The sequence below is a fragment of the Papio anubis genome, chromosome 11, assembly GCF_008728515.1.
Source record: "Papio anubis isolate 15944 chromosome 11, Panubis1.0, whole genome shotgun sequence".
In the NCBI taxonomy this organism is placed as follows: Eukaryota; Metazoa; Chordata; class Mammalia; order Primates; family Cercopithecidae; genus Papio; species Papio anubis.
The window spans coordinates 22545995-22560279 of record NC_044986.1 but is presented as its reverse complement, the minus strand read 5'-3'; the positions used below and the strand labels follow the sequence as shown (position 1 = coordinate 22560279).

The window sequence follows — 14285 nt, the reverse complement described above, 5'->3', positions numbered from 1 at the left end:
AATGCATTCAGATAGTTCCAAACCAGGGTTTGCTTTTGTTTTAGCTGATCTACATTTCTTTCTTTTCTTTCCCTTCTTTTTTGTTTTATTGTGAAGTATAACAGAACACACAGAAAAATGGCTGATTATACATTGTGCTGTTTAAAAAGTAATAATGGGTGAGATCTCATAAACCCCATAAAACCACCACCAAAGTCAAGAAGTAGAATATGGACACACCCAGAAGCTCCTGTGAGTCCCTCCTCATGTTCAACCCCTCCCTGTCTACTCTCCTGACTTCAATGATAATCATATCTGTGCTTTTCCTTGTAGTTCTATCACCTGTATATGCCTCCCTAAATATCATGGTTTAGTTTTGCCTGTTTTTGAACTCTACATAAATGGAATCATGCTGTGTTCTTACAGATCTTGCTTCTTTCATTCAACATGATGCCATCCATGTTGTTGGGTGTGTCTATTTATTTTCATTGTTATATACATTTCCATTGTATGGCTATACAATTTGTCCATTCTACTGTTGATGGACATTTGAGTTGTTTTAGGGACAAGGCTAATCTGAACCTTCTCAAACATGTCATCCTGGTATATATGCACTTGAGCAGACAACTAGAGGTACATACATAACTAGGATTGAGATAGCTGCATCATAAGGCATGCTTACCTCAACTTTCCTAGATGACAGCAAGCTCTTTTCAAAATTAGTTGTCTCACATTTATACTCCTCCTAGTAGTGTATTAGAGTTTTCGGCTGGGCGTGGTGGCTTATGCCAGTATTCCCAGCACTTTGGGAGGCTGAGGTGGGCAGATCATGAGGTCAGGAGTTCGAGACCAGCCTGGCCAACATGGTGAAACCCCATCTCTACTAAAAATACAAAAATTAGCCGGGCATGGTGGCAGGCGCCTGTAATCCCAGCTACTCGGGAGGCTGAGGCAGGAGAATTGCTTGAACCTGGGAGGTGGAGGTTGCAGCGAGCTGAGATTGTGCCGCTGCACTCCAGCTTGGGCAACAAGAGTGAAATTCTATCTCAAAAAGAAAAAAAAAGAGTTTTCAGTGATCTACATTCTTGCTAACACATTGTCTTGTCCAACTTTTAAATTTTTGCCTATCTTGGAGAGTATCATGGTTTATCAGAGTTTTGTTTTGTTTTGTTTTTGAGACGGAATCTTGCTCTGTTACCAGACTGGAGTGCAGTGGTGCGATCTCCGCTCACTGCAATCTCCACCTCCCAGGTTCAAGCGATTCTCCTGCCTCACCTCCGAGTAGCTGGGACTACAAGCATACACCACCACACCTGGCTATTTTTTTTTTTTTTTTTTTTGTATTTTAATAGAGACAGGGTTTCACCATGTTGGCCAGGATGGTCTCAATGTCCTGATCTCATGATCCACCCACCTCGGCCTCCCAAAGTGCTGGGATTACAGGTGTGAGCCACTGCACCTGGCTGGTTTATCACAGTTTTGTATTTTATCCTCCTAATTGTGCATGGAAGTTGAGCACTTTTTCATTGTTTGTTGGCTGTTCCATCTGGATCTTCTTTGATGGGATGTTTCTTTTCAAGTCATCTGCCCATGCTTTTCTTTTGCATTGTGTCTTCTTATTGGTTTGCAGGAGTTCTCTTAACTGGAGCACCAAGTCTATTTGGATTTCTTGTAATTATTGCTATATTTGTGTTTAAATCTACCCTCTTATTTTGTGCTTTCTACTGTTCCATTTAATAGGGATTTTCCTGTTCACTTTAGCTCATTCCACATTGACTTAGGATCCATTTTGTCCAAGACCCACAGGCCTTAATCCACCTTCAAGGTTGAAGTCAGAAGACAAAGGCTCAGTGGCTAGGACTGGCATTCTGACAAGTCTCCATATGTAGATGGGTACTGTGTCAACCAGCTTCCAGAGTCCTGAATCTGCTTTGCTTGCATCATTGCCTCTGAAGTTCCTTCGCTAACAGTTCTCCTTCCGGCAGAACTTGGCTTTTTTTTCCCCCCCTAATGAAAGTATATTGCTTCTTTCAGACAAGTAAGGATCCCACCCCATTCTGTATCCGGCCAAAGTTCCTGTTCTCCTGGATTCTCCCCGTCGGGGCTAGAATTGAATTTCTACACTAAATTCCCAGTGGAACTTTGGTCTCCAAATGAGAGGTTGTCATAAGTTTCTGATTAAGATTAACGGCAGTAATCGGCTTCTTAATTAAAGTACCAAAGCATAGTAATACCTTCCTGAGGGAGATAGTTTGGGGTGGTGCAAAAAACACGGGTTAAAGAGGTCAGATGGTCGAGTTTTGCTTTCAGCAAATGTGCACTGAGTGCTCACCGTGGGTGGAACTGGGCCAGGTGCCATGGAGGTAGAAGTAGCAAGCGGGCGAGGAGCTCAGTCTGGTGGGAGTAAAAGCAAATAAACAAAGAACCACTGACAACCATGTGACCTATCCCAGATTGGAAGATGGTGATGTCAGCCTGGGCTCTACCACTTCCTGCTTTGGTGAGCTTAGAAGAGTTGCTTAACCTCTGTGAACCTCAGTTTACAGATCGGGAAAGGACTATACTTTGAGTAATTTGGCTTTAAGCATTTTTTTCATGTATTATCTTTTGAGTCTCATAATTCACCGTACCCTGTGAGGTGTGTAGGGTGGATAATAGCAGTAATTATAAGAGTAAAACAATAACAATAATATATACCTTTAATTGAGTCCTGGTACTCTGGAGCAAGTAATGTACCAAGCACTTTACATACATTATTTAATCCTGACATCAGTCCTGTTAGACAGCTATTATTATCTCAGTTTTACAGATGAGGTATCTGAAGCTAATAGAAGTTCAGTAAGTTGCCCAGGATTGTATTTAGCTACTGGAAGAGCTATGATTAAAACTTAGTACTGTTTTGGTTTTGCACTAAAGCTGCATTGTTATAGTGTGTTATTATGATCTCTGTTGTCTGCATGAAAAAAACCCTGAGAAATCAGGTAATTTGCTTATAGTCACCCAGCCAAGAAGCAGCAGAGATAGTATTATAACAGAGCTTCTCGAGCTTCAGTGTGCTACAAATCACTCGGTGATGTTGTTAAAACGCACTTTGATTCAGCGTGTCTAGGGTAGTGCTGTTATTGCGTATTTCTAACAAGGTCCCAAGAGATGCTGCTGCTGGTGGTCCTCGGAGCACACTTTGAATGGAAAGGGCCCAGAACACATTGTTTTCTGATCTTTAGTAGGGCTTTTCTGCTCCCCAAGCCGCCATATTCCCTCTTAAGGTCATTGTGAAGGTCGCATGGAATAATAGATGTGAAAACAACTTAATGTATGTTTCAACTACATAGTAATGCATGCTTTATGGTCCCTATGTTGATATGAATCTCTGTCTGCAAGTAACAGAAATTCATCTCCATTAAGCCTGTTGGCTTAAGTAAAAAAAAAAAAAGAAAGAATTTATGGATTCATGTAAATGAAAAGTCCAGGAGTAGCTCTGGCTGCAGATACGGCTGGATTCAGGACTCAGAGACCCTCATTAGGACTTGGTTTCTCTCCACTCTGCCTTCTGCTCTTTTGGCCTTGTTTACTGGGGGCTCCCTGGGGTGGGCCGTTGCAGCCCAGGCTCTGTCCTCTAGGTGGCATGATAGCTACAGTGACCTCAGCAGTTCTTACTCCCCCTTCCATTTCCTTCAGCAAGAAAAGCCTGAGTTTTTTTCCTAGAAGCTCCCACAAAAGTCCTGGGACTTTTGAGAGAGTAGCTCTGACTGGACTAGCTTAGCACAGGGGCACATCCCTAAATTGATCTCAGGCCAGGGCTAGGTCATTCTGTGATTGGCTGGACCTGTGTCATCTGCTACATCCTCAGAGCTGGGGCAGAGACCCACCCAGAGCTCTGGAGCAAGATGAGGGAGGAACAGCTGCTATCAGGAGGAAGGACAGTGGCTACTGGGAAGGTACAGGGCAAACACTGTATCCCTGTGTATCTCTGGACCAAAGGGGCTGCATGTGAGGTCCCACCAGGGTTTGCAGAGGTGGAGAGAAATTCTGATTGCTCTTTCTCCTCTAACTGTATCTTTTGCTCACCAGGCAAAGTATAGGGAGAGAAAGGAGAGATTTTAAGGTATTTTTCATTTCCTCTCTTGAATATTTCCTCATGCACATATCTTATCTCCCCATATACTTCCTGTGGCAAAGGTTCTGTTCCTCAGCTTATTTGAGGCAGAACCTTTCACTTGATAGATGTTTAATAAATATGCAAAATGAATAAGAAAGAGAAAATCTGAAGGAACAATAAAAAGTGAGTAGCCTTCTTCCTACAGACCTGGACAAGACGATTGGAATATTTTCTGGGTTGTTCTATAGAAACGTCGTCAATAAGTATGGAATCATAATCTCTTTGATGCAGAAGTGAACTTGGAATAATGTAAACCAGTGTCTCCCAGTCACTTCATCAGAGAGTCATCAGGGGATTTTTTGTTGGAGGAGTCCTCTTGCCCAGAGATTCTCTTTAGTAGGCTTGGGGTGGGAATGAGACTCCAAGGTGTTTTTGAGGGCAGAGGGCCTGGTTTCAGAGCCACTGGTCTTGCCAGCCTCCTCACTACAGAGAGGGCTTCTGGCCCTGGGAAGCAGTCTTGTGAATGGTCCATGGTGCTCTCAGTTGGGAAGATGATTGAGAGTCTTCTCTATGTACTGATAGTTACAAAGCATACAAGGCATGGTTCTCACTTAGGGAAGAGTTCACTCTCCAACTGGGAGACAAATTATTCTCGTGCAAAATTACACAAAATTTAAACATGAATGCATAAGTACAGGGACGACCAGAAGTTCCATGGCAAAAGGCAGTATGACTGAGGGGTGTGAAAAAGGGAAGAGATTCCTAAACGAGGCCTTGAAGAAGGGGAGAATTAGCTAAAGAGAGACAGGGCTTCCAGGCAGGAGTCGGGTGAGTGACAATGTCGAGCCTAGAAAGCCTGGTAATGTTGAAACAGTCGGGGCTGCCTTGACAGGATCTGGCTTAGATGAGTTCTGGGCTCATCTGGAAGGTTTCAGTGTCTTCCTAGGACTCTTGAAGTGTGTGAAACAGCTGTGGAGTTGTCAGAGGGCATGAAACTCTCCAGCAGCTCCCTTCATGTTGGCCAAGCACTCTGTGACTTTTACAGGTGTAGCCTGCCATGCCCTGAGGGTTTTGGTGGATGCCAGATGGGCCTCATTAACCCATCTTTACAGGTAGAGAAAGTGAGTTTCCCATAGGCAATAAGCCTTGACCCAGGGTGACCCAGCCAGGTGCGGGCACAGCTGGGGCTACTCTTCCTGGGTTGAGGTTCCAAGTGGTGGTGCCTCCCTCTTAATATGCCAGCACTTTTCTGGAACTACATGGGGCTTGGAATCTCAACCTTGTCTTAAAAGCAGCAAGATGTGTTAACTCTGAGCACTGTAGATGGTCCCTTGTGGGGCTGTTGAGCGGGATCATGGTCATCGCAGAAAGGATGTAAAGATAACAATGTCTGACATTTGCTTCAAAATAATATAGGAGGTGGGGAAGGAAGGTGGTGAGTACAGATGTGTATTAGTCCATTCTCACACTGCTATAAAGAACTGCCTGAGTCCAGGCCAGGGTGGCTCACGGCTGTAATCCCAGCACTTTGGAAGGCCTAGGTGGGCGGGTCACTTGAGGTCAGGAGTTCAAGACCAGCCTGACCAACATGGTGAAACCTAAACTAAAAATACAAAAATTAGCCAGGTATGGTGGCAGGCACCTGTAATACCAGATACTCAGGAAGCTGAGGCAGGAGAATTGCTTGAACCCAGAAGGCAGAGGTTGCAGTGAGCCGAGGTTGCATCACTGCACTCCAGCCTGGGCCCACAGAGTGAGACTCTGTCGCCAAAAAAAAAAAAAAAAAAAAAAAAAAAAGAACTACCTGAGACTGGATAATTTATAAAGAAAAGAGCTTTAATTGGCTCAGGGTTCCTCAGGCTGTACAGGAAACATGGCTGTGGAGGCCTCAGAAAACTTACGGTCATGGCGGAAGGCAAAGGGGAAGCAGGCATGTTTTTCGTGGCCAGAGCAGGAGTTAGAGTGGGAGCAGGGAGGTGCTACACACTTTTAAGCAGCCAGATCTTGTGAGAACTCTATCATGAGAGTAGTACTAGGGGGATGGTGCTAAACCATTAAAAACCACCCGCATGATCCAATCACCTCCCACCAGGCCCCACCTTCAACATCTGGGATTACAATTGAATATGAGATTTGGGTGGGAACACAGAACCAAACCATATCAAGATGCAACAAGATTGGTCAGCATCATTGACTGAAGATGGGTAATAGATTCTTCGGGGTTCAAAAACCATTCTCTCTACTTTTGTGTATGTTTGAAATTTTCTGTAATAAAAAGGTAACCAAAATTTTATCATAGACCTACTCTTTTCTCTCCCATTTCATTTTTTGATTACAAAGCTGTAATCACCTTTGTTTCACCTGCCCTCTTTATGCCTTTACCCACAGGATACAGAAGCTGGTCAAAGAGGAAGGTTGAGAGAATTTTCTTAGGGCTTTCAGAAGTCAACTCTCTTATTTGAAAATCTTTGGCTGCTTCTGTCCCCTTATCAGATGGCAGCTGACAGCTGGTCCACAGAGCACCAAAGAATTTGCAATTACCACCTAAAATAGCAGAACCAATGCTCTGATCCTTGGGAGGGATCACAATACCTGTGACCACTAGCCCCAGCATGTAGTATTTGCAGATTCATATTCATTCTCTGCAGCCACCTCCTTCCATCTCTCCAGCCACGCATCTTGAGATGGGTGTTAGGCAGCGCCTGCTCCATGCCAGGCTCTGTGCTGGTGCTGGCTGTGTGAAGACCGTCAGTGTAGGAGGCCCCTCACGGGGGACCTGCGATCCGGATAGAAGTAACTCCAGGAGGTATGGGCTGAAAGCGACCCCAGGAGGACGTTCTGTCGTTAAGAAAATAAGGGACAGAGGAAGGTTTAAGCCAAGGAGAGGCTCTTCTAAGTCCACTCTAACTGCACCTCTTTGACTCCTGGGAAACTGCACGGGCCACTAGAGGATGTTTTCATCTGCAGTGTCTGATCAGCCTGTTCTGCCCCTCATTGGGGGCACCCCTGAGGGGAAGGGCCTGGGGGTGCCATCTGTGATAACCAAGGTGCAGAAGGGACCGAGAGCTTGTGGAATGCCTCTGGCCCTGACATTGGCCTGACCTGCTCCTGCCCCCATGCGCCTGAGCCCCACCCTCATAGTCACTCTGCCATGGGTAATCTGCAAAACCTCAGCCGCTCCCTGCCAAGACCATCCTCCTCCCACGTCGGCCTTTCCTGGATCTGAGCTGGAAGGAATAACCAGGAGAATATGAAGTTCCAGAAGAGCAGAAGAAAACTGGAACCTTGGGGACTCTTTTTACAACAGAAAGCTCCCCATCCAATTCCCATGGGGAATTTTATTTTTATGTTCTAAAGAGTTGCCAGATACATTTATCCCAGTTTGGGGACACATTCTTTAGCCTTTGTCCATTCTAATGTGGCAATGCAAACCACAGATTTGGGAGGGACCTGGGGTGTGGCCTCCCCGGTGATGGCAGATCTCATGACATGATCTTGGTCCTGATGGCTCCCACCAGCTTTCCCAAGCTCTGCTGCTCCCTTGGTGCCTGCTGTGACAGGTCCTTTCAGGGACTAGCCATCCCAGTTGGCTTTCCCTTGATGATACAGTAGCCGGAGTCACTTGTGTGGCCCAAGGTGGGCAGGCAGGAAGAAGACCCACTTGGTGGGATCCACATTAAGTTCTATCAGCTTCAAGTGAGCCTTCTTCTTCTACCCCAAGTGACAGCCGACCCTGGCTGAAGGACCGGTGGTCTCTAGCCACACGCTGGGGTGGGAGGAGACATCCTGGACAGCAACTTTCTTCTTGGCCAATGCCAACAGCCTTGGCTTCTATCCTTGTTTGGCCTTGGTCTGAACAAGGTCTAGTTTAAGCAGCTGAGGTGCTGGAGGCCAGTGCGAGTCTTGGGTGATCTGGTTATTTGTAGGTGGCACTTTCAGGTGCTTTATAAAGGGTCGATCTCTGCAGCTTCAGTTTGACATAAGGGACCATTTGCCAAAGTTGTGGTGCCTTTTCTGGTGGACATCCTGCCCAGTGCTGAGTTCCTGGGCCTTTTCTTGAATGGGGGATTGGCTGACTTCTAAAACCTCTGACTTATTCACAAGCACAGATGAAGGAGTCACTGCCTTCTCTTTGACATTCTTTCACTTTGCATCTCCGTATGACAAGAGGTGAGGTCCCTCCCTCACTTGAACATTTTATGTCTCTTTTCTGTGTACTAGCCCTGACCTCTCTCCCTGAAACTGCAGGCAGCTCCTCCTTCATTGTCACCTTTACTCTGTTTTTCCCAGCCCAACCCTCTATCTCAACAATAACAGATAATCAGCCACGCCACTTAGAGCACTCATACTGTGCTAGTCCAGCTAGATCACATCTCTGGACCTGAGTTTCCCATCTGTCAAATGAGATACATGATGCTTTTTAACATTTGTATGGCTCTTAGTGCATGATTTAGCTGGGCGTGGTGGTTCATGCCTGTAATCCCTGCACTTTGAGAGGCCAAGGCAGGAGGATTGCTTGAGCCCAGGAGTTCAAGACCAGTCCTGGCAACATAGCTAGACCTTGTCTTTTATAAAAACTGAAAAAATTAGCCTGATGTGGTGATGAGCCCCTGTAGTCCCAACTGCTTGGGAGGCTGAAGTGGGAGAATCACTTGAGCCTGGGAAGTTGAGGCTTTCAGTGAGCTGTGATTGTGCCACTGCATTCCAGCCTGAGTGACAGAGCAGGACCTCGTTTCTTTAAAAAAAATTTTAAAAAGATGCATGATTCCTTGCAAATTACATAGAAAAAAATCAAGGATAAAAAGCAGTTGATTAAATTTAATAAGACTCATTATCAAAAGTTTACATAGACTGAGGGTTATTAGCCTTGGTCTTTAAAAAATCAGCTTTTTTTTGAGATATAACTCATATTCCATAAAATTTGCTCTGCTTGATACATTTTTATTTAAAGGATGAATTTTGCATCATCTTCAGGAAGATGCTCCTGACTTGCCTTTTGTGCTTGCGAATTTTTTTTTTAATCGTTTATTATTTATTTATTTTGGTTATCGTGTGTCCATTCTGGGTTTAGGAAAGGGCTTTGGTTGGGAATGGGGGGCTGGGGTTAGTCCTGTCCTGGCATAGCCACCGTCTAATGATCTCAGGGAAGGATGGAGCCCTGGTTGCCTACTATTCTCAGCTGTGAAGCCCGACTCCCAGCTTATGCCACCCTCCTCACAGATTTACTTTAAGCATCAGCTGATGCCTGTGCATGAGGTGTTGAAGGGGGCACAGGGCATGGAAAGCATGGAAAGGAACTTGGAGTTAAAATACCTGGTGTCAGGTCCTGATTCTTTTCACTATCTGCGTGACCTTGAAGTGTTCCTTAACCCAACACAACTCCAAGAGTCACCAACTGCACAGAACACAAGGTGGCTGGTGACCCTGGAGCTGTGCAGAGCAGAGACCCTGCCTCAACCTCTCTGGCTCTAAGTTTCCATAGATATTAAAGGTGGAGGCTGCAGTCAATGATCTTCAAGTCTCTCCAAGTTTACAATGCATGCCTGCCTTCCTTCCTTCCCTCCTTCCATCCCTCTCTCCTTTTCTTTCTTACACATTTTATTTTATTTTTTTAATTCAGGCAGAGGTGGGTATTAACAAATGCTGCTTGTCTCCAGCACATGGATGTGAACACCAGGCTCCTTCCTTCCCCAGTTCGATGGACCACCACTCAGTGTTCTCTGGGCCACTCGGCCCTACCCAGTTTAGCATTATACTCACACTCATCCATTGGATTATACCTTTTGTCTTCTCCACACAAGGCACTTTTTCCCTTTTGGTGGACCAGGCAGTGAATGACCCAGGTCAGAGCTGCTTCCCTCTGGTGTTTGCAAGGCCATCTCTGATCTGATGGTGATCTCTCTGACTTTGCTAGAAACCCGGGAAGGCTGTGGCTGCCATCATCCAGGACATCCATTCCCAGAGGGAGAGGGACCTGTTCCGGGAAGCAGACAGGTGAGGCCCCAAGCCCTAAGTCTCCAGGCAGGTTCTGGGCAGTGGGAACACACTCCTGTTTCTCATTCTTAGGGGCATTTGAGTCATGCTGTGCCCTGCTCTTGCCCCTACCCCATCCATCTGCTTTTCTGGGTCCCACTTTTCCATGTTCCCTATGAAAAACACCAGTCCAGAAGTCTAAACTGGCTTCTGTTTAGAACCAGCTCTTGGTTTTTCATGAGTTGAATGTAGGTGTAGGAAGTAGAATGTAGATGGTTTTAAAAAATCCGTTATTTGAACAGTCACTTTCTCTGAACATTGAATATATTCAGTTTTCCAACCCATTTCTTCCAGCCGAAGTTTGTGATCAGGCCAAGCTGGGGCTACAATTTGACCACTGTCACTCCCCTACAAAGATAGTTCCTGCAGAGAACCGAGGTAGAAAACTGCAGGAGCAGGCACCTGGCTGGCACATCTTGGGATTCTTGCTGCAGTGGCCGTAGGCGGTGCTGTCACTTCCCAGTAGAGGACACAAGCCCAGGCTGTTTCCCCCATGATGGTCAAGGCAGCCTGGTCCTAGCGAGATGCACCTCGGTGTCCCCTGGTCAGTGAGGGCTGCGTGGTTTTCCTGTATTTAGGAACTTAATGAAAAAATGCCCATCCTTTTAGAGTATCGGATATATGACTCAGTTGACCTGCTTAATAACCAAACAGTCTTCAAAGTGTATGTGTATATGTGTGTGTATATCTTTGTATGTAACTGTTCAGGCTTGCTATCTTTATTTGTTTATTAGTTTATCTGTTTTCTAAAAAAATTATGATTATTTGGGTTTTTAAAAGACGTGTAAAGTCCCATCCTGCCACCTGCAATTCTGCAGCAGAGCGGAGGGAGCTTAGGGAGTCTTGCTCTGAACCTTACACAGGTTGGGGTCCTTGTCTGGGTTTCAGTTTCTTCATCTCAAATGTGTAGGTCGGAGTTCTAGAGTCTCTTCCAACCCTAAAATACCTTCCTAATTCTTTTTTTTTTAACCTCTGAGCCTACCCTCCCCAATAATTAGCATCCCTTTTCCATGCATAAATTGAGCTGAGAAATAAATGAGAAAAGTGGAGGCTAAGAGGTTGGCTTTATTCTGATACAGCCCAAATGTAGAAGTGGCTTCAAGTCTTCTGGCTAAGAGGCCGGCTAACAGCACCCAGGGTTGGGCAGCCTTACCCACTAGGCTGGACTAGGGCAATCTTGCCCCCCAGTGCCCACCCTGCACACCCCCAGGAGGAGAGTCAGAGGTCCGCTCCCTGAGCATAGCTCCCTTCTAACAAAAGGCAAGCTGGAGCTGAGCCAAAGCAACCTAGTTCTTCTTCCTAGTTCCCAGGAGCAGGATGAGTAAAGGGATAGAGAGTGGCCAGTACTGTGCTTAGGAGAAGTCCCCTGCACAGAAGCCAGAAGGGAGGAAAAGGCTTTCTCCCGAACCACTCTATGTGGTTGTGTAGAGTTGGGAGTTAAGAGTGTACACAGTATATCTCAGAGAGAGATTGTATCTGTGTGTGGGTGGGGTGGGATGGGAGGCGTGAAGATTCTAAATCCTGCTCCTTGGTTCCCTCACAGATATGGCCCAGAAAGGCCGCGGTCTCGTAGTCCGGTGAGCCGGTCACTCTCCCCGAGGTCCCACACTCCCAGCTTCACCTCCTGCAGCTCTTCCCACAGCCCTCCGGGCCCCTCCCGGGCTGACTGGGGCAATAGCCGGGACTCCTGGGAGCACTCTCCTTATGCCAGGAGGGAGGAAGAACGAGACCCGGCTCCCTGGAGGGAGAACGGGGATGACAAGAGGGACAGGATGGACCCCTGGGCACATGATCGCAAACACCACCCCCGGCAACTGGACAAGGCTGAGTTGGACGAGCGACCGGAAGGAGGGAGGTCCCACCGAGAGAAGTACCTGAGGTCTGGATCTCCCAACCCGCCCCACTCTGTGTCCAGCTACAAAAGCCGCGAAGATGGCTACTACCGGAAAGAGCCCAAAGTCAAGTTGGACAAGTATCTGAAGCAGCAGCAGGATGGCCCTGGGAGGTCCAGGAGGAAGGATGAGGCCAGGCTGCGGGAAAGCAGACACCCCCATCCCGATGACTCAGGCAAGGAAGATGGGCTGGGGCCAAAGGTCACTAGGGCCCCTGAGGGCGCCAAGTCCAAGCAGAATGAGAAAAATAAAACCAAGAGAACTGATAGAGACCAAGAAGGAGCTGATGATAGAAAAGAAAACACAGTGGCAGAGAATGAGGTAATGATCAATCTCTTCCCCAGGTAAGGTGAGGCAGGCCCTGAAGGAGAATAATCGTAATAATATAATGAGGATGAACGTTTATTGAATGAATGAACATTTACTGGCTATTTACTATGTGCTAGGCATTGTGCGAGACACTATCTCAATGAACTCATTTAATCCTCACAGGTTTTGAGTGCCAACCTTTGAGCTTGGTACTATTGTTACTGCAGATGAGGAAACTGAGGCACAGAGAACTTACGTTATTTGTCCAAGAACACACAGTGAGGAAATGGCAGACCCGGAATTATACCCAGGAGATCTGGCTCCAAATCCCACGGCACCTGTTGCCTTTACTAGAAGTTAGGGCGGGACTTGATGGAAAGACCTGTAGTCCTGTTTGTCCAGTAGGGAGTGGCCCTGAAGTGTTTGTATCCAAAGAGCCTCCCAAGGGAGATTAGATCTTTGGTTCATTCTGTCCTCCCTCCTGCCAAAAGCATTTACCAATCCTAGAGCTCTGATGAGAGGTGGTGAAAGAGAAGCCGCCACCACCCACTAAATTAAACTGGGTGCCCAGAGCTGTCCACAGTGTTTTACCTCCACTCTAATAAAAATGCACGGCGACCAGGCACAGTGGCTCATGCCTGTAATCCCAGCACTTTGGGAGGCTGAGGCAGGCAGATCACCTGAGGTCAGGAGTTTGAGACCAGCCTGGCCAATATGGTGAAACCCCGTCTCTACTAAAAGTATAAAAATTGTCCAGGCAAGGTGATGCACCCCTGTAGTCCCAGCTACTCAGGAGGCTGAGGCAGGAGAATCACTTTAACCCGGGAGGCAGAGGTTGCAGTGAGCCAAGATGATGCCATTGCACTCCAGCCTGGATGACAAAACAAAACTCTGTTTCAAAAAAAAAAAAGAAAAAAAAATGCATGGCAATTGGCTGGCACCTTCATTCCAGCATCTGAAAGGTCTGAGGGCTTGCAGCAGTGCTTCAGTTCACAAAGGGGCATCACAAGGAGGGTTCTGGTTACCAGGTTTATATTCCAACTTGGCGTACACTTCCTTCTTGCCAGAGCCTTCTATATTTAAGTAGGGGTAGGATAAGTAAGGTTTGGCAATATGCATAAGAAGCCTAATTTTTTAAATCCTCCACACGTATCTTCTAGTCATTCTGACCTGGGAGTTGGTGACAATACTAAGTGCAAATAAGGAGCCCAAATCTCAACTCCATGAACACCGAAGAGTCACCCTACTTCAGCATTCGTTCCCACATGTGTAGATGGAGTGCCACTTTGCCAGGTGGTGTGCTAGGTATAGGCGAGCCAAAGGTGAATAGGACATAGTCCATGTTATAGCAGAGACTGAAGTCCAATGGTGGAAACAGACCTATTAATATAAAAATAATTTGTATACAATGGGACTCATGCCAGCATTTACAGCGAATGAGCTGCTCTGTGGGCAATTATTAACTCTGCGCAGGAACAGGAAAAGAGCTACTCAGAGAGGGTGATATTTGAGCTGAGTATTAAAAGTAGAAAAAAGCAGTTTGGGTTTTTTGTGTTTTTTTTTTTTTTTTTGAGATGGAGTCTCGCTCTGTTGCCCAGGCTGCAGTGCAGTGGTACAATCTCAGCTCACTGCAACCTCTGCCTCCTAGGTTCAAGTGATTCTCCTGCCTCAGCCTCCTTACTATTTGGGATTACAGGTGTGCACCACCACACCCGGCTAATTTTTATATTTTTAGTAGAGACAAGGTTTCACTATGTTGGTCAGGCTGGTCTCGAACTCCTGACCTCGTGATCCTCCTGTCTCGGCCTCCCAAAGTGCTGGATTACAGGCGCGAACCACCGTGCCCCACCAGGGTTCTTGATAGAAGCAGAAGCAAGGGCAAAAGTGAAAAAGAAAGACTGTTTTGAAAAACCTGGAGATACTTGGCATGGCTGCATCTTTAGGACATAGTAGGGATAATGTTTTTAAAGAGT

The 14285-nt window shown here is 46.4% G+C and overlaps 1 protein-coding gene across 3 annotated transcripts in view; it reads left to right on the top strand.

The window, feature by feature from the left end:
- The window catches only part of RBM20 (RNA binding motif protein 20), a 194860-nt gene that overhangs the window by 155834 nt on the left and 24741 nt on the right, over positions 1 to 14285 (top strand). For all 3 annotated transcript variants that reach the window (XM_003904250.5, XM_031652590.1, XM_031652591.1), the window contains 2 exons: positions 9993 to 10072; positions 11655 to 12324. In XM_003904250.5, coding sequence (XP_003904299.3) covers positions 9993 to 10072; positions 11655 to 12324 — 750 coding nt within the window. The remainder of the gene's footprint in view (positions 1 to 9992; positions 10073 to 11654; positions 12325 to 14285) is intronic.